The sequence below is a fragment of the Phoxinus phoxinus genome (assembly GCF_949152265.1).
Source record: "Phoxinus phoxinus genome assembly, chromosome: 7".
In the NCBI taxonomy this organism is placed as follows: Eukaryota; Metazoa; Chordata; class Actinopteri; order Cypriniformes; family Leuciscidae; genus Phoxinus; species Phoxinus phoxinus.
The window spans coordinates 40,280,645-40,302,172 of NC_136882.1; the positions used below are offsets into that span (position 1 = coordinate 40,280,645).

General features: G+C 36.0%; 2 protein-coding genes across 8 annotated transcripts in view; one reads left to right on the top strand and one right to left on the bottom strand.

Annotated features, from left to right (window-relative positions):
* Positions 1-17,120, bottom strand: part of mospd2 (motile sperm domain containing 2) — a 32,849-nt gene extending 15,729 nt beyond the window's left edge. For both annotated transcript variants that reach the window (XM_079618770.1, XM_079618769.1), the window contains exons 1-9: positions 16,788-17,120; positions 16,642-16,699; positions 13,651-13,806; positions 12,681-12,767; positions 10,979-11,133; positions 6,811-6,871; positions 6,195-6,233; positions 5,898-6,022; positions 4,902-5,075 (exon numbers count right to left, since the gene is read on the bottom strand). In XM_079618770.1, the coding sequence (XP_079474896.1) occupies positions 4,902-5,075; positions 5,898-6,022; positions 6,195-6,233; positions 6,811-6,871; positions 10,979-11,133; positions 12,681-12,767; positions 13,651-13,806; positions 16,642-16,699; positions 16,788-16,820 (888 nt within the window). In that variant the 5' untranslated portion in view covers positions 16,821-17,120. The remainder of the gene's footprint in view (positions 1-4,901; positions 5,076-5,897; positions 6,023-6,194; positions 6,234-6,810; positions 6,872-10,978; positions 11,134-12,680; positions 12,768-13,650; positions 13,807-16,641; positions 16,700-16,787) is intronic.
* fancb (FA complementation group B) overlaps positions 1-21,528 on the top strand; it is a 48,077-nt gene that overhangs the window by 12,706 nt on the left and 13,843 nt on the right. For 2 of the 6 annotated variants that reach the window (XM_079618763.1, XM_079618765.1), the window contains exons 2-3: positions 12,715-13,099; positions 20,229-21,151. In XM_079618763.1, the coding sequence (XP_079474889.1) occupies positions 13,081-13,099; positions 20,229-21,151 (942 nt within the window). In that variant the 5' untranslated portion in view covers positions 12,715-13,080. Of the gene's footprint in view, positions 1-5,921; positions 6,041-12,714; positions 13,100-17,108; positions 17,222-20,228; positions 21,152-21,528 lie in introns of those variants that run through there. The other 4 variants (XM_079618764.1, XM_079618767.1, XM_079618766.1 and 1 more) reach the window with 3 other exon arrangements.

Here is a 21,528-nt window from a genome sequence, read left to right on the forward strand (position 1 = left end):
CTCTGTGGAGAATGACTGGGATTGTACATCTCGATTACAGCTGCACGATAATAGAAAAAAAAACTGACTTTGCGATGTTTTGCGAAATGAAAAATACAGGAATGATGACTTGGATATTTCTATTTGAAAATAATGAATAATTCTAGAATGAATGGGGTGATTTTATGGAAGCTTGTTTCCGCCACAGAATAAAACATTTTAAAAGATAATTGCGACTTCGTAATTGCAACTTTATATCACACAATTGCGACTTTATATATCACGCAATTGCGACTTTATATATCACGCAATTGCGACTTTATATATCACGCAATTGCGACTTTATATATCACGCAATTGCGACTTTATATATCACGCAATTGCGACTTTATATATCACGCAATTGCGACTTTATATATCACGCAATTGCAACTTTATATATCACGCAATTGCGACTTTATATCACGCAATTGCGACTTTATATATCACGCAATTGTGACTATATCACGCAATTGCGACTTTATATCACACAATTGCGAGTTTAAATCACGCAATTGCGACTTTATATCATGCAATTCTGACTATCACGCAATTGCGACTTTATATCACGCAATTCTGACTATCACGCAATTCTGACTTTATATCACGCAATTCTGATTTTAAAACATGCTATTTCGACTTTATATCACGCAATTCTGACTATCACGCAATTTTGACTTTATAACACGCAATTCTGACTTTATAACACACAATTCTGACTTTATATCACGCAATTGCAACTTTATATCATGCAATTGCAACTTTATATCACGCAATTGCGACTATCACGCAATTCTGACTTTTGACTTTATATCACGCAATTGCGACTATCACGCAATTCTGACTATCACGCAGTTCTGACTTTATATCACGCAATTGCGACTATCACGCAATTCTGACTTTATATCACGCAATTGCGACTTTATATCACGCAATTGCGACTATCACGCAATTCTGACTATCACGCAGTTCTGACTTTATATTACGCAATTGCGACTATCACGCAATTCTGACTTTATATCACGCAATTCTGACTATCACGCAATTCTGACTTTATATCACGCAATTCTGACTATCACGCAGTTCTGACTTTATATCACGCAATTCTGACTATCATGCAATTCTGACTATCACGCAATTCTGACTTTATATCACGCAATTCTGACTATCACGCAATTCTGACTATCACGCAGTTCTGACTTTATATCACGCAATTCTGACTATCACGCAATTCTGACTTTTGACTTTATATCACGCAATTGCGACTATCACGCAATTCTGACTATCACGCAGTTCTGACTTTATATCACGCAATTGCGACTATCACGCAATTCTGACTTTATATCACGCAATTGCGACTTTATATCACGCAATTGCGACTATCACGCAATTCTGACTATCACGCAGTTCTGACTTTATATCACGCAATTGCGACTATCACGCAATTCTGACTTTATATCACGCAATTCTGACTTTATATCACGCAATTCTGACTTTATATCACGCAATTCTGACTATCACGCAGTTCTGACTTTATATCACGCAATTCTGACTATCACGCAATTCTGACTTTATATCACGCAATTCTGACTATCACGCAATTCTGACTATCACGCAGTTCTGACTTTATATCACGCAATTCTGACTATCATGCAATTCTGACTATCACGCAGTTCTGACTATCACGCAGTTCTGACTATCATGCAATTCTGACTATCACGCAGTTCTGACTTTATATCACGCAATTCTGACTATCATGCAATTCTGACTATCACGCAGTTCTGACTATCACGCAGTTCTGACTATCACGCAATTCTGACTTTATATCACGCAATTCTGACTTTATATCACGCAGTTCTGACTTTATATCACGCAATTGCGACTATCACGCAATTCTGACTTTATATCACGCAATTCTGACTTTATATCACGCAATTCTGACTTTATATCACGCAGTTCTGACTTTATATCACGCAATTGCGACTATCACGCAATTCTGACTTTATATCACGCAATTCTGACTTTATATCACGCAATTCTGACTTTATATCACGCAATTCTGACTTTATATCACGCAATTGCGACTATCACGCAATTCTGACTTTATATCACGCAATTGCGACTATCACGCAATTCTGACTTTATATCACGCAATTGCGACTATCACGCAGTTCTGACTATCACGCAGTTCTGACTTTATATCACGCAATTGCGACTATCACGCAATTCTGACTTTATATCACGCAATTCTGACTTTATATCACGCAATTCTGACTTTATATCACGCAATTCTGACTATCACGCAATTCTGACTATCACGCAGTTCTGACTTTATATCACGCAATTCTGACTATCACGCAATTCTGACTATCACGCAATTCTGACTTTATATCACGCAATTCTGACTATCACGCAGTTCTGACTTTATATCACGCAATTCTGACTATCATGCAATTCTGACTATCACGCAGTTCTGACTATCATGCAATTCTGACTATCACGCAATTCTGACTATCACGCAGTTCTGACTATCACGCAGTTCTGACTTTATATCACGCAATTGCGACTATCACGCAATTCTGACTTTATATCACGCAATTCTGACTTTATATCACGCAGTTCTGACTTTATATCACGCAATTGCGACTATCACGCAATTCTGACTTTATATCACGCAATTCTGACTTTATATCACGCAATTCTGACTTTATATCACGCAATTGCGACTATCACGCAATTCTGACTTTATATCACGCAATTGCGACTATCACGCAATTCTGACTTTATATCACGCAATTGCGACTATCACGCAATTCTGACTTTATATCACGCAATTCTGACTTTATATGGACCAAACCATTCTGACACAATCTGAAACCGCTAGCGCATATATTTACCTGTATTTGACAATCGCACAAAGCCATATCGCAATATACATATTTCCCAATATATCGTGCAGCCTCATGGCCTGTTCACACAAAGGACGATAACCATAAAGATATAGTTCTAAACAATAACGGCACAGAGAAACGATTTCGTTGGAATAATTTTCAGAAAGATTTTTTCCAGCTGATGAACGATAAAAACATTGACAGCCAATCAGAATCCATCCTGCTTTAAAGAGCTTGAGCCTTTACAGAATAAACAGAACAACATCGTGATTCGTGAGCCGCTAATATAGTATTGTATCGCTCTTGGTGTGAACGGGCCTTTACACTTGAACATGAGTGAAGATCACAAACCAATCATCTGAACCTGTGAGCTCATGCTGAGAGTTTGAGAGTCACATGATGAATCTGCAGTGATCAAGGAGATGTTTGAGCGTATTAGCCGTCGCTATCGTAATTAGCATGTTCATGTGACGTCAATCAACACGTCTGCTAACAGAACAGAAGAACTGATCAGATCAGAGTGATGACGACGGATAATGCATCGGGTTAGTATCGTAAACCTAAAGCCATTTAAAAACGTGTTCATTTAAATAAAGCTGAAATTAAATTTAATAAAATATAAATAGTTGAAAAACTTAAATTTTAAAAAAAATAAAAAAAAATGTTGAGAATAATCTTACATCAGTTTAAGTTAAAGTGCTAAAATTATTAACTGAAAAAAAAAAAAATTTCCAATAAATTAAACCTAAATAAAAAAAATTGCCCTGGAAATAAACTGATGTTTAAGTTGAAGTACTAAAATTATTAACTTGAAATAAATAAACTAATACTAAACTAAAACATAAAAATATATATATTTTTAAAAACGAATAAAATGACAAAAGCACATTAAGAAAACCACAAAAATTAACTCTTTCCCACCAACGTGTAAAAAAAAAAAACGTTTTGCTTTTTGACAAAAAATCTAAATGTTTTATTCCAGCTTCATGCATACATTTTTTTATCAACACTTGAGCGTGTGAATCAGCTGCAATATTTCTTCCAAGTTAAAAACAAGATGTTTTGATGATTTGTTTGTGTTGTTAAAAACTTTTATGTTTTAGTAAAAAAATATACATGTGTAAATACTGCTATTTATCATTGAACATTGTCCAAATGCTGAAAAACATCACAAATTGTATTATTGTTTGTATTATAAATATTGTCCAGCCCTAGTCAGGAGTCGCTTCTCCTGATATTGATCTGATCACATGTGATGATCATCTCACTGCCAGGTCTCGGCCGCGTCACTAAAGCATTAGCATTAGCATGCTCTGATTTCAACTCGCAGATGTTGTGATGAGTTTGATTTAGAAGCAAACGCATGCGTTACTGCATGATTTCATCCACAGTAAGAGAAGAAAGCACAGAAGCTCAAACAGTAAGAAGATCATCACTGTTAGCAACCGCTGTAAATCCGGCAGAGAGGAGGACATGTCCGGGCCACATTTCAGAATCAAAAGAAAGAAAATCATATTTTGCATAAATTACACTTAACACTTTACAATAAGGTCTATTTTTTTAATATGGACTAACTATGAGCAATATAGTTTACAGCATTTATTAATGTTGCATTAATTAATAACTGCATTAAGTAATGTTAACAGAAACTACTTTTGATTTTAATAATGTATTAGTAAATGTAGAACACACACTAAGATTAATAAAAGCTGTAGAAGTATTGTTTATCGTTAGTTCATGTTAACAAACCGCATTGTAAAGTTTCACAGGAAAATTAAGTTAATATTTTGTGCACTTTTTTTTTTTAACCACGATCCAAAAATGTGCTTATGCAAAAAAAAAAAAGTTTGCAAAAATATAATTTCATATCATCAAAATATTTTTTTTGCCTAATTCCAAAAATGCAAAATGCATTGCAAAATAATCTTGCAAAACATAATTTCTTTGGATTGTGGGGGAAATGTGCCCTGGACGTGAGGAAACGAGGTGTACCTTCTTCGGTCTGATGGATTGCTCCGAGTTGAAACTGGACTCGAGAGTTTCTTTGGAGTCGGACTCTAAATCCTTGATGTCACTCTCATCCTCGCTGACGATTGGTCCGTTTTCACAGATTGGAGACTGGAAGTCGTCGTCCAGGAGAGGCGGATAACTGTACTTGAATTGGTCCTATCAGATAAAACAAGAGAATATTACCACAAATCTTAAAGCCATATTTTACTTTAAAGTCCCCCTGTGGTGAAAATCCAGTTTTTAATGTAGTTTAGGTGTGTATGTGGTGTTATTAATCTGCTTTAACACACACCATGTGTAAGTTTATAAGTGGACAGCATTGCTGAGTATTTTCTGCTTAAAACTGCAGTGAACCAAAGACAGTCTCAAACACACGGTGTGAAATCGCTGGTGTTTCTGACGTCACACACTACCTTGACCAATCAGATCAACGTGTGATCGTCCACCAGTGGATCTCTGAGTGAGTGAGCGAGTGGAGGCGGGGCTCATTTGCATATTCATAGAGCCGCGCATACTAAATGAGGCAAGGGTGTCGAGTTACATTCAAGATATTTTAAGGCATGAAGAAGGAAAAAAAAAACGTTTAAATATGTAATTTTGGTGATCAGAGAATTTTAAGGAATAAAATGATTGACTTTAACACTACGGCTGGGCTGAAAATATTGATTCTTCCCTAAACATGATTTGTAGCGCGCTTTCCATCCAATAAATCGCAATATTATATGACAGACTTTGCTATGTTTTCAAATACTCTCAATTTTATAACAAAATTCAAGCAATACATTTGCATTTAAAGGGACAGACACAAAACGGTGTGTCACAAAATCTGCTCACCCCCAAAATCCCCCCCCCCCCTTTATTGCTCAGCCCTAATAGTTAGATAGAAAAATAACTTGCAAGCTTGTGAATTAAAATGGAAAACGTGAAATTTGTGGCAAAGCCCAGTTCCAAAGTAATCCTCCTCTTATATTCACGTACCGTTCCTCCCATGTACGGCGGAAGGTGTTCGGGGCCGACGTACGTCTGGATGTCACTCTTGGTGACGAACTTGAGTTTACTGATGGCATCCGGGCCGAGCCACGTCTTCACGATCTTCCAGGCGGCTGCCACACACAACACAAGTTAGTCAAGTCTCCTTTATTAATATTATATTATTATTAACAGAGTTTGTTTCCAGAAGAAAATAGCGTCACAGTCCAGCTTAAGCAAGTTCAGTGATGGGACAAATGAACATCATTACAAAGATCTGTCATTTATCAACCAATCACAACTCACCATTCATGATCCAGGGCATCTCGTACATGATCATTTTGGCTGTGATTTAAACAGAAAATACATGAATGTTTAAACAAACCAAGTGAGTATGGAAAGTTAAAATATGTAAAATGAGGACATTTTGGAAATTTCTTTCTATAAAACAGAGATTCCCAAACATCTTTTCATCAGCCAAATCTCTTTGAGCTAACAAGTCCCCTGAGACTTTAAGTTAATATTTTGGTACCACTTTACAATAAGGTTAATTAGTTAACATAAACTAAGAACAATAGTTCTTCAGCATTTATTAATCATAGTTAATATTGATGTTAACATTAGTTAATGCACTGTGAACTAACATGAACAAACAATGAACAGCTGGATTTTTATTAAATGACTTTAACAAAGATTAATAAATACTGTAACAATTGTATTGCTCGTTGTTAGTAAATGCATTAACTAATGCTAACTAATGAAGTGTAAAGTGTTACCAACATTTCAATAATTTATAAGCACATTGGCATCTTTTTTAGTAAGTTTTATTTTGATTTGTAAAAAGAATGTTACATTTGATTAAATTATTGGCTTTTCATCAAGTCTGCAATAACAATAGGTTGAATAAACCAAATACACTCACAAAGAAACTTTGGATAGTACACTTTGAAGCAGTTGATGATATATTTCACAAAGTCCATATCCTAGAAGAGAAGAACATGGGAAAGAACGTTAGACGCAGCAACACACAGTCAAGAACAGCAGATTTATGTTGCCGGGCGGGATTTGTCCAATTCTTCAGAGTCAGAAATTATAATTATAAAAAAAATATTTAAGGCATAATTTAAGCTGATGGTGGCGCTAGAGAGTTTTAAGTAGAGACCCTAAATTTGGTGTGAATAATGTTCAGTTCATTTGCAATAAATGTGCCAAATTTCGTGATGTTTCTCCAAAAGTTTTTAATTTTTTTTAATTGATTTAATGTCTATAATTTATAGATGAAATGGTGTATACTATAATTTTGCTATAGCATTCATACCGCGGTAAATATATCTGTCTGTGTCTAGTAGTGAGCCAAACTGCCTGTCTAGTAATTATAAAACATGGATTCTGGAGGTCTTTAAGTTTTAGATAGAAAAAAAAAACGTTTTCGTTTGTAAAGCATTTTATTCACTGGAATTATAAAAAAAGAAGAAAAAAAATCCAAATTTACCACCAAATTTATATAATATGTGACCCTAGATGACAAAACTAGTCACATTTTAAATTGAGATGTATACATCATCTGAAAGCTGAATAAATAATCTCTCCATTGATGTGTGGTGTGTTAGGATAGGACAATATTTGGTCGAGACACAACTATTGAAAATCTGGAATCTGAGGAGCAAAAAAATGTAAACATTGAGAAAATCTCCTTTAAAGTTGTGCATTTATGTTCACGATTGTGCTGCATTCACTCACAAAAATACATGTTTTATATATTTACGGTAGGACATTTACTGAATATCTTCATGGAACATGATCTTAATATCCTCATGATTTTTGGCATAAAAGAAAAATGGATAATTTTGACCCATATATACATATTTGCCACAGATATACCCGTGCGGCTCGTGACTGGTTGTGTGATCCAGGGTCACACATATCAAGCATTTCTCATTGAATTGTTGAATATTGTAATGTATTTCAGTGAGTGTTTGTACTGACCCACTTCATCCAGACTAAACCGTCACCTCATGTTAAACTGTGAAGCAGCCGTTAATCCATTAGTTAACTAACTGCTAAAGGTCACCATTGGGGTCAAATCTAACCAGTAACCACAGCACTGAACACACACACTGATCAACATGATCACTACTAGACTGTGTGCTACACCGGTTCTGATCTGAGCAGATTGTGCAACGCTGGTGTTTACTGAACGCTGGAGTAACCTTTAGCTCCGGTTCTTGTTGCGCTTACACTTGCTCTCCATGTGCGTTCCTGGAAGCCACAACCTTTGCATTACTGACTGTCCAATGAATGTTTATTACAAGAAAACAACAGAACGGCTTTTATATGGAATATGTATTTACTTGGCATGGTCACGGTATAATTTGGAGGAAAACAAACTTTTTTTCATTTCGGCTTTTGGCTTAATTTAATATTCAGCAATATTATTGATCATTATATGCGAACTGAACTGAGCTGGACGATGGCATCACGGTTTTCTCCAGAGCGGCTATATATATATATAAATGAACTAAATTAATAATTTTTTACAACAAATTTGTTGCATTATTTTGCTGTTATCTCTGTAAAGCTGCTTTGAAACACTCTGTACTGTAAAAAGCGCTGTATAAATAAAGGTGACTTGACTTTTAAACTATTTTTATCTGAAGAAATTCCCCAAGAATCAGAATTAAAGTGAGTGAAATGTATAGCCGGAAGCACATTAGGCTCTTTATAACGTATAAGATCAACATTAGAGACGCAGCGAGACACAAAATGAAGAGTTGCAGGTTTTGTGTTTCTAGAGATCGTACAAAAAGTCATATTTTGAGGTAATTTTGGTGCCAAATGTGAATAATGTTCAGATCCTTTGCAAAAAAAATACGAATTTTATTGATATCTGGTGTAATTTTTGGTTTGACTGTATTTTACAGAGAAGCGTTACACTCCTAGTCTTCATAGTAAAGACATTTCCACATGACAGTCCTTCATATTATAAACATGCGAAACCCATTAACAGTCACACAAGATAAGCAGTAATTAAGGTTTGATTGGGCTCCGCTTCGGCGCAGGAACATGAGACGAGGAGATTTGCTGTTTGACAGGACGTTCTCTCGGATTAAGCAAGCGAGTGTGATTGACCGGAGAGATTTAAAGGCCACGTTAATCTGCAAGTGTTGAAGTGTTGAAGGGCGTCTGTCCCTCTGCACCTTCGACTCATATAATCACACTTATATAATACAGATAATGACCGCCAGAGGGTCAACAACGGCCCAAGACTCATCACAACAAACGAGGTTCACTTTTCTTCATCGGTTTATGTGAGGCACATCCATGCACTCTAACTAATTCTGAACTATTATACATGACCCTGGACGGCAAAACCGGTCACATGGATACATTTTTTGAAATTGAGATTTATATATCACATGAGAGTTGAATAAATAAGATTTCCATTGATGTGTGGTTTGTTAGGATAGGACAATAATTGTCGAGATACAACTATTGAAAATCTGGAATCTGAGGAGCAAAAAAAGTAAACATTGAGAAAATCTCCTTTAACCCTTTAAGCGCCCCCCTTTTTTAAATAGACATGAAAATGCACATTCTGAACTTAAATGATTGTAATTCAAGAATGCTTTGGAATAAAGATGTAAGATTGGTCTTGTTTTAAAGAAGACATTTGGCAGATTTTTGTAGAAGTAAATTAAGAAAGTTAAACAGTTATGGAAGTTTGAGTTTATGAAAATATACAATATAAAAATGTAATTATTCATATTTTATATTCAAAACCTGTGTGACTCTAAAGCTGCAAAAAAATCAAAGCCAAAAATCTGAACAAGTTGTGTTTCAAATGTTAGGTTGATATCTCAGAAAATGAGCATTCAGTGAGATTTAGTTTGGGCGCAGTACCACACTTCTCCACTAGTGGACATCACTGCCCATATAAGAGCGCCTCCATCTCCATATGTGTTTTTTCTTTATTTTTAAAACATTTTCAGACGTTTTTTCTAAAATAATTGAACGGATGCTATCTTTTGAACTCTTGGCATGAAAACAAACTGAGGTTTCTACCATTCTTTCATGATTTTTCATGTTCATCACTATTTCAAAATAAAGGTCTGAACACGCCTGAGGAGTATGAACATATTCTTGTTGCAAATTGATAAATTACGGCTCCTCTGTCATTTATTTTAAAATCAGTCACCAAATATGTAAACTAGAGATTGTAAGTTTTCAAATGATATATAGTTTGTCAATATTAGTTTAGGTTTATTATAGGATATTACTGTTTTAAATATGTAATGACTTTGGGCCCACCGGTGGGCCGGTGACACTTAAAGTTGTGCATTTATGTTCACGATTGTGCTGCATTCACTCACAGAAATACATGTTTTATATATTTACGGTAGGACATTTACTAAATATCTTCATGGAACATGATCTTAATATCCTCATGATTTCTGGCATAAAAGAAAAATGGATAATTTTGACCCGTACGATGTATAGTTGCTATTGCCACAGATATACCCGTGCGGCTCCAGACATGTGAGCTTCATGCTCTTTTGAAAGAGGAATGCTCTAAATATTAATGTTATTTGTAGTGCTGGGCAACAATTAATCGCATCCAGAATAAATGTTTGTGTTTACAATGAAAGTTATTGTAAAGTTATGTACAGTGTATAATATGTATATATAAATACACACATATGCATACATACATTTAAGATTTTATTTATTTATTCATATATAAACAGCTTCACACAGTCGTCAACATTTGAAGTGGATCAAAAAAGTTCATCAGAGTTGTCCTAAGACAAGAACGGGTATTGTTTAAAACTCAAATTGTTTAAAAAGTTTTTATCCACTTTCAATGTTGACCACTGTAATATAATTATGTATAAATATGCAAATATTTATACAATTTATACATGCATGTGTGTATTTATATATACAACATAATTATACACCGTACACTACACAAACATATATTATGTAAACACAAACTTTTATTATTCGTGCAAATTCAATGATGCATTTTTAGACCTGATTGTGGTAATTTTATTTGATGAGCATGTGGAGTAGAGCGAATAATAACTCACTATATTACTGATTCCGGACTCGGTCATGTCGAACACGACCGTCAGTGGCATTCCTGGCTCTCGTTTAGCGTAGCGCTCCAGCCAGAACGCCACATACCGCTTCTTATCCACTGTGGTCTTGGCATCCTTCACGTGGAGTTTCACTCTGAACCAGACTACAACACACACACACACACACACGCGCACACACACACACACACACACACACACACACAGAGAGAGAGAGAGTCTTCATTTAGTGATTTTTCAGTGGAAATTCAGTGCAAGTAAATGCTGCATTTGTAATAAAAGCACTTCATTTACACTAAGACTGTGAATAATCGCATCTAACATAAAAGTTTGTTTATATAATGTGTGTGTGTGTGTGTATATATATATATATATATATATATATATACACACGCGCTTCCGCTCGTGTGATGAGAGATGGCACGGCGAATTCAAGTTATGATTATGTTTCCAGTGGCCGTAATCTATGCACAGCTTTTCAGAATGTCACAAAGTGATTTGTGATTGTTTTGTATGAAACACTGAAGCGCACCTGGGCGAGTGGCGCCAAGAGTTCTCAAATCTGGTTCTATTCTGGCATGTAAAAGTAGCGTTCGACTAACGCGCCGGCGTATACACACATATATAATTTAGATTTTTAATAGAATTTAATATATATATTGAAGTATTTATTTTTTAATTATTAAGTTGCACTGAATTATAAATTATACTAACTATATATGGAATTTAATATACAAGTTATATTAAAAATATTTAAAAAATATTTTGAATTTTCTTTACTCTGGCTGATCTACTAGCTCTGAAATGGCATGAAAGCGTTGAAAATAAGTGTTTTAAGGAAGAAAACAATATATATAAAATAAAAGTTGTATGTTTTTGTAGTCAAGTAGATTCAAAATGAAATAAATCAGTAAAAAATAAGTAAAAAAAATATATATATTTAATTATATATAATAATTAAGGCATGATTTCCACAACATTTTTCCACTGAATTTCTGAAAGCACGTTTTATTGCAATTAAAGGAACACTCCACTTTTGTTTGGAAATAGGCTTATTTCCCAGCTCACCGAGAGTTAAACAGTTTTACCGTGTTCGAATCCATTCAGCCGATCTCCGGGTCTGGCGGTAGCACTTTTAGCATAGCTTAGCATAGATCATTGAATCTGATTAGACCGTTAGCATCTCTCTCAGAAAATTGACCAAAGAGTTTAGATATTTTTCCTACCAGCAGCGCAATGATATTACACACTTAGTGCCGGTCACGTTGGAAGTTACCGAGCTGGGGACTATTTTCAGGCGCTGTGTAATATCACTGCGCTGCTGTACGGCAGCAGTTCCTGGATTATTACGCAGGAATGAGAGGATAGTTCCTAGTCATATCGGCCTAGAAAATCACAACTTTTCATTTCCGTCGGTCTTAGTACACGATGTAACTACAGAAGAAAATTTTTAAATAGGAAAAATATCGAAACTCTTTGGTCATTTTCCTGAGAGAGATGCTAACGGTCTAATCAGATTCAATGATCCATGCTAAGCTATGCTAAAAGTGCTACCGCCAGACCCGGAGATCGGCTGAACGGTAAAACTGTTTACCTCTCGGGAACTGGAGAATGAGCCTATTTCCCAAAAAAGTGGAGTGTTCCTTTAAGAACGGTGTTTATAACATGCAAAGGAGGATTAAACTCCACCTACAGAGTTTGTTTCCTTCTTTATCGTATCCGTGAAGGTAAACCGCACCGCTCTCGAACATCCACCGGGGAATACTGCTCTCCACCAGATCTACAGCAGGAAGAAGAAGAAAACAAACACTAAATACCTTTCATTCATCACATTCTCTCGAGTCATCACAACACTATCAGTTTAGCTTGCAACACAGTGGACATGTGATGAGAAGATCAACACTGACTGGTTTGGTTTGGTGGAAATGAAAGTTGCACAGATCAGCTGAAGTGACTGAATTAACACTGAGGGATTGAAGGACGAAAGACAGAAGAGGATTGTGTCGCTCGAGATCAGCTCAGAATACACACAACAAGTGTCTTCAGTGGAAGGTGAACTATGGGGAACGGTTTCTCAGGAGCACAGAACCGTTATGATCCAATTGCCATTCGGTAAATCTCTATAAATGTTCAACAGACGAAGTATATAGTCGATATTCATCCATAAGGAACTTCGATGTTTCATCTTATAATTGACAGTCATATTTATAACATAGAACGATGAAATTGACATACTAAGTCAATTATGTGATGAAAAGTCAAAATTATGATATACTAAGTCATACTTTTTAATATAGTATTTCATGATTTTGACTTTTTAAGTCAATTATAACAGAAAGATGAAATTAGTACATACTAACTATGTCAATTTCGACTTATCATCTCATAACTGACTCATATTTATAACATAGAAAGTCAAAATTATGACATACTTCAGAAATAGTTTTATGGGGTTGGAAACTGTCATTCAAATAATTTCACACGGCAAAAGATGGCATTAGTCCAAAAGGAAGTTGAATTTTCTTTTTGGTAAATGTGGCCAGGACGTGTTTGTTTTCACGAGATTCACACAACAGGAACCGTTGAGCATGTGAGTAACTTCCTCATTCAGGCCGTTTCTGTGAAAAAGCATCACACACACACACACACACACACACACATACCGTTGAGCTGAAACTCTCTCCTCCACTGCAAGCTCTCGTCGATCATCTTCAAGGCGTCGTCCACAACGAACTGTCTCCATGTGAGGTACGCTTCCAGCAGAGCATCGTCCCTGAGGAGCTTCTCCACGTCTCTGCTGTCATATTTGTCTTGGGACTCTGAGATCGAGTTAGTGACGGAGAGCAGGGTTACAACTAGTTGCTTATTTTATTTAATTAGTTCAAGTTAGGGCTGGGCGATATGGCCTAAAAAAAAAATCCCCGATTTTTTCATAAAAAATCCGATTTACGATTTAAATCGATTTTTTTCCCCCCTATTTAAAATCAATCTGCAGATGACAAATAAATTGTTTAAAACAAGTTTTAGCTAGCCAAGATGGGAGGCCCTGCCTTTGTAAACAGTGAAAATGTAACATAATAACCTAACATAACATAAAATGGGTGTAAATGTAAAAAAATAAAATAAAAAAAAACTTGCATCAGTTGGCTAAACAGAATTTTATTAAGTTTAGTGACAACACAATGTTTACATGGTACACTGACTGTATGCTACTGTTTTTATTACTGCTCACAATTTCAATTCTTGTGATTTGATTCTGATCTTGATTCAATATCGATTCCTTTGGATAAATATTAGGTAGGCCTACAAGTAGATACGTTAATGTGTTGTTAATTGTTCTCTCCCAAAAAAAGGCACCTACTGTATACAGAGCGTCAGCTGGTATTATTATTAAAGGTTAAAATAACATCTCAATTTTATTTTAATGCGTTTTTTACAATGACAACGTTATAATATTTTTATGTTATAGGTAAAAATATAATAAAAATGTAATATAGTTATCATATTTAGCGAAATACTCCTCTCTACAGACAATTGTTTAAGTCCAACTAACGTGCTATGGTCATTAAAGGGCTTTCCTGAGGTAAACGTTACCCGACTGTTCTCCAGCTGTTTATGGACCTCTGTCCGCGGTTGAAAAACACTTGATCTATCGATTTTATTACATTACATACTGTATCTTTCAAATTACCTATTGATCATTCGTGTTTATTTATATTAACTAAGTTAGTAGCAACAGATGACCGGTTCACGTGCCGCTTGAACTGAGATCTGTCTGCGATCTGTCACGTCACATTTACAAGCACCAAAACGGTGTTTATTGTTTGAATTTTGTAATTAAATTGACAGAATCTGAGAGCTGAGAATTTGTTTTATATCAATAGTACCGTAAACCTTCTCTGTCGGTGTCACCGTCCTCTTTGCTTCGCGATTTTCTCTGCGTGAGAAAAAGGATGTGAGGCGTGAGAGCGAGTGGAAAGTGACAACTGCGTGAGTCTCACGGAGTCACGGTGAATGCGTGAGAGTTGGCAGCCATGCGATTCAGTTAGTAAATGTTTTTGGCGGGTGTGCTTGTGCAGCCGCGGTCTTGTTCATTTGCCATGTTGGCACATTTGTGTAGCTCTATGGCAAACGCGCTGAGCGCGTTCGGAACTACGGAAGCCCAGAGGGGAGCGTCGGCGGATATTATAGAGAAAACCGATTTTCATTCAAACACATCGATGTACACTACACACTCGAGTTAATCGATAAAATCGATTTATCGCCCAGCCCTAGTTCAAGTAAATACACAGGATGCACGATATATCGGACACCATATCGGTATTGGCCGATATATCGGTACCGCATCACCACCATATCGGTATCGGCCTATATATCGGTACCGTATCACCACCATATCGGTATCGGCCTATATATCGGTACCGTATCACCACCATATCGGTATCGGCCGATATATCGGTACCGTATCACCACCATATCGGTATCGGCCGATATATCGGTACCGTATCACCACCATATCGGTATCGGCCGATATATCGGTACCGTATCAGCACCATATCGGTATCGGCCTATATATGTTGATTTTTAATATCGTTATCGGCCCAATAAGAAAAATTGGCTGATATATTAAAGCTGATAAATAAGAATAATGTATTATTTCCTTCAGCTGAGACACTTCAGATGCGCACTGTTCAACATGATGGTTTTAAATTGCTTGAAATATGATTGGAATCACTTTAAAAAGGAAAATGCAGTAATGTGCAGCGCAAGTCTGTCATATCGGCTACATAAAATTATACTGAGAACATTATATTTGTGTGTTTGGCTCATGGCTTTTGTCTTTGTAATCAGGCTCTCAAAAATTATATACAATTTTTTATTTAGATTTATCGGCCAATATATCGGTTATCGGCTTTCAAATATAAAGAATTATCGGTTATTGGTATCGGCCAAACTTTTCATATCGGTGCATCGCTATTTATTTCACACACACACATACATATAGTGCCAGTCAAAAGTTTGGAAACATTACTATTTTTAATGTTTTTGAGAGAAGCCTGCATTTATTTGATCAAAAAATACAGAAAAAAACTGTACTTATTGTGAAATATTATTACAGTTTAAAATATTGTTTTTTTCTTTTTTAATATACTTTAACATTTAGCTTTGCATCACAGCAATAAATTATTTTAAACACACTACTCTGACACTGCACAATACAAGTTAATATGGTTATAAAACTAAGGACATTTTTTAAAACCGTAACGTTACATGAGAGTATTTCCATACTAACGTTACATCCCAGGAAATATCATAAAACAATATATGCAAAGACTGTAAGACTAACTTTTTGAACGTATTGCTACTTATTCATTAATAGTGCTACTTTTACAACAGCAAAACAAAAATCAATATGATTAAAACATGAATTTTGATCTCTGACTGACAGTTGAATCCAACAGCTGTGATATGAAATATTAAACAATTGCCCTTATAATGATTTAATGAATGACAAGTGATCCTCAAAAGTCCTAAATGTCATTGGGGATAATTTTTCATATTTAATATCTGAATTAATAAGCAAAATATGAGATCAAGACTTCTGTGATTAATGTTATTGTGAAGCTTGAGAACTTAGCGTACTGCTAACTCACCCTCAATATACTCGCTTTTAAACCTCTGTCGTGTTTCTTCGATCTTGCTCTCGATGTCCTTTTGGAGAGAGCGAAATATTATTCATAAATACATTTCAGATGAGAATAAAACGCGAAATGCTTGTTTTGTTTAGCTGTCTGATTACCTGCTCTGATTCCGTCTGTCCTGCCTCCGCCATGATGGTGCGCACTGTCAGTCAGCAGTGGCCTGGTCTTCAGTGGGATAGACCCCAGGCTCCGTGAAACTGGACGCATGATGACGCCATGTTGGCTCGGAGATGTCAAACTAACCTTTGAACAGGCTTTTGCAGCAAGATAAAGTTCCTCTGATGTGCTCTGGTAATTAAAGGCAAATGATTGCATCATGTGCGCAATCTAAAAAACAGTAGAAGGCTATGACAACATCACTTATTTGTGAAACGGTGATTGACCTGTAGCACTGTTCCTTTAAGAGATACCCGGAAAACGTGACGTGCTGCAAATACGCGCGCACTTCGAGGAAGAGAAGAAGCGTTTGAGAATAACATACACACACATATTTATTCCAGAGCAAAACAGTGTGTGTGAAACTCATGCAGAGGTACAGTATGAAACCAGTTTTGTCACATGTTGTTTCCGGGATTTAATAGTGTATCATATGTTGTATCACAAGGAAGCCCATTTCCGTTAAATTAGTGGAAACATCATTATTTTTTAAAACCATTATGACACAAAAAGTCTGAATTAGTGAGTCAAATATGAGATGAAAAGTCGAAATCGTGACATGCAACGTCATATTAATGAAATAGAAAGTAGAAATTAGTACATACTAAGTCATTCATAACATCGAAAGTCGAAATTAGTCATGTATTAACAGTAAGTAGAAATTAAGACATACTAACAAAATTATTAGATTAAAAGTCGAAGTTATTACATATTCAGTCATATTTATAACATAGAAAGTTGAAAGTGACATACTAAGTCATATTTATTACATAGAAAGTCGAAATTATGACATTCTAAGTCAAGTATGAGATGAAAAGTCGAAATTATGACATACTAAGTCATAATTCAAACGTTTTATGTCATAATTTTGATTTGGTATGTCTAATTTCGACTTTCTATGTCATTATGATTTACAAAATCATGATTTTTTTTCTTGTAAAATGGGCTTTTCCATAATAATATTAAAGGCACAATTTCACTGTATCAGTTACAAACTAATTGAAACTAATTTACACAATTTCTGTAGAAACCATGTAAACACTATTTTAAATTTTGATATGCAGTTTATGCTATACTGTTATAAAAATATCATTGATGATTTACATTACAAGCATTAGAATTTCATATAAATATCAGCATCCTCACCAAATTGCACATTTTTGAATAAAACCGAGCTGTTTTTTCCTTCATATTCTCACTATGAGCCATAAATGCCTGATATCAAATGTGACTCAACATAAAAAAGTGAACTTTACATGAACTCCTTTCAAGATTTCAACCAAATTAGCATCATTCTCAATGTTATACACTAGTAGGGATGCAGCGATTTAAAAAAAAAATTGCACAACAACATCCAGATCATATTTTGCTTCAAAATCAAAAGAAAGAAAATATTTTATTTTTATTTTTGATTGTTCGTTAAATAAATAAAAAAAGTTCCTGTTATATAAACAATAAATAAATACATCGAAATAATAAATCCTATTTTAGCACTTCGTAGCATTATTTGAAAATGAAACGCATTATCAGCATCATTTTAAAAAGTATTAAAGAATGTACTCAAATTCGATTTTTTGTTGTTGTTGTTGAATATTGCAGTGTTTATTCTAAATGATTTATTATGTATATAATATGTGACCCTGGACCACAAAACGAGTCACATGGGTCAATTTTTTTAAACTGAGATGTATACATCAGCTGAAATTTAAATAAATAATCTCTCCATTGATGTGTGGTGTGTTAGGATAGGACAATATTTGGTCGAGATATGAATATTGTAAATCTGGAATCTGAGGAGCAAAAAAATGTAAACATTGAGAAAATCTCCTTTAAAGTTGTGCATTTATGTTCACGATTGTGCTGCATTCACTCACACAAATACATGTTTTATATATTTACGGTAGGACATTTACTAAATATCTTCATGGAACATGATCTTAATATCCTCATGATTTTTGGCATAAAAGAAAAATGGATAATTTTGACCCATACAGTGTATTATCCAGGATATCAAGAATATTATACAGGAAAGCACATTATATAACATATAGAGATACAGAGATATCAGGCTTACATTTTTAACTTGTTTAGATTTATGGCTTTGATTTTCTCACAGTTTTAGAGTAAAACATGTTTTTGAAAATATATATTTCATATAAAAATTGAAAATAATATTTTTGCAAAAAAAATTATAACAATAAACATGAAATTATGTAACTTTTTTTAAGTTAAATTTTTAACCCCTTATCAAGCGCCCCCCCCCCCCCTTTTTTTTTTTTAATAGACATGAAAATGCACATTTCTAACTTAAATGTTTGTAATTCAAGAATGCTTTGGAATATAGATGTAAGATTGGTCTTGTTTTAAAGAGTACATTTGACAGATGTCTAAGTGAAAGAAGTGAAAGTGAAGTAAAAGAAGTGTAGAAGTGAAATAAATTAAGAAAGTTGAACAGAAAAAAGTTATAGAAGTTTGAGTTTATGAAAATGTACAATGTTAAAAATTTATTATTCATATTTTATATAAAATATATTTTTTCAAAACCTGGTGGACTCAAAAAAACAAAAATCTGAACAAGTTGTGTTTCAAATGTTAGGTTGATATCTCAGTAAATGAGCGTTCAGTGAGATGTAGTTTGGGCGCAGTACCACACTTCTCCACTAGTGGACATCACTGCCCATATAAGGGCCTCCATCTCCATATGTGGTTTGAGTCTGAACCATTATTTTTACAATTTTCATACAATTTATGAAGTAGACATCCTATTCAGAAGTAGTGTTGGAAGTTTGGCAGATTTTGAAATGAACTCAACCTCTAAGAAACACAGAAGATCACGTATGTGCATTATAGCTCGCTGCACATCACTAATGCTGAATCTATTATTGTTTTCTTCATATTTAAAACATTTTCAGACATTTTTTTCTAAAAGAATTGAACGGATGCTATCTTTTGAACTCTTGGCATGAAAACAAACTGAGGTTTCTACCATTCTTTCATGATTTTTCATGTTCATCACTATTTCAAAATAAAGGTCTGAACACGCCTGAGGAGTGTGAACATATTCTTGTTGCAAATTGATAAATTGTGGCTCCTCTGTCATTTATTTTGAAAATCAGTCACCAAATATGTAAACTAGAGATTGTAAGCTTTCAAATTATATATAGTTTGTCAAGATTAGTTTAGGTTTAGTATAGGATATTACTGTTTTAAATATGTAATGGCTGCCAATATAAGGGGTTAAAACGGCCGTGATACAGTAAACCCGTGCGACTCCAGACTGGGTTTGTGGTCCAGGGTCACATATATCCAGCATCCCTATTATACACAAACCGCTTTGGAAGTGTGTTGCAATGCATCAAGTGTGTTTTCTCTTGTTCCTCCAGCTAATCTTTGGAGTGGCGTTTGGACTCGTCAGAGGATGGCGCCGGCGCAGCGGCTCGCCCCGATGCTGGCGTTCGCAGGAGAAGTGCTGGCGTTCCAGTGCAAGAGCTCAAGCTCTAAACCCCGAGCCTCAGAAGTTTCTGTCCTCCGCCTTTCCTTCGATCAGACCTCGCAGACCTTCTCCGGCACAGGTCATGACACACGCCTGATGCTCAGAGACAGCTCTTCGGAGACGCACGTCGTCCACTGCGCTTCTGCGCTCGATGTGCAGCTGAGGCAGAACGTGCCTTGTGTTTTACTGAAGACGTGCAGGAGAAGGACATCAGCCTTTAAATACATGTTCTACTCCGTACACACTTCACTCGAAGGAGCGCTTCATGCGGAGTTCGCGTTACCGTACGAGATTAGAGACTGTGTGTCAATATTGCAGGGTCCCACGTTGATCTGGAGTCACGAAAACTCAGTTTTCTATGCGTCTGCGCAGAGCGGCGGCGTGAAGGAAGTCCCGATTGCTTTTAAATCGATCACGTTTGTTGGCGAACTTCCTCTCCGTGAAAGAAAAATAGTGATTCATGGCACTACGAATGACTCATCTGATGCGGAACACACACTTTATGTCATCGGCGATGCCAACGACCGCCGCGCCGGCGCATGTTTGGTGCCGAACGCTTACGTGTCTGTGCTGCGGTGCATGATGGTTCTCTCCGCGGAGGAGGACGGCGGGTCGCTGAGGTCACGTGTTCTGGCGGCCACGAGCACCAAACAGCTGGTTCGCTTTGAGAACGGAGTCCCGCGGGATGTGTGCGCTCTCCCGTACGAGGATCCGCTGAGTGTGCAGACGGCTCACACGCCGAGGAACGAGCGTCTCGTCCTCGTGAGCTTCGGCCAGGGGAACGTCTGCGCCGTGTGGAGCGACTCTTTCCAGGTGAGCGGCTATCTGGGGTGTTAAAGGGGTCTTATAATGCCCTTTTCATAAGATGTAAAATAAGTCTCTGATGTCCCCAGAGTGTGTGTGTGAAGTTTTAGCTCAAAATACCCCACAGATATTTTTATATATCATGTTTAAAGTGTCACTTTTTGAGGGTGAGCAAAAACACACCGTTTTGTGTCTGTCCCTTTAAATGCAAATGAGCTGCTGCTCCCGGCACAGGGGGCGGAGCTACAAGAGCTCTTTTACCTCACACACACATACACACACTGAACATTTCAAAAACGTTTTGCTTTTTATGTTTAAACCGGAGTCAATGATGGAGAGACTCAAGAAGAAGTGATCAAACAGCAACATTACACACTAACTACAGT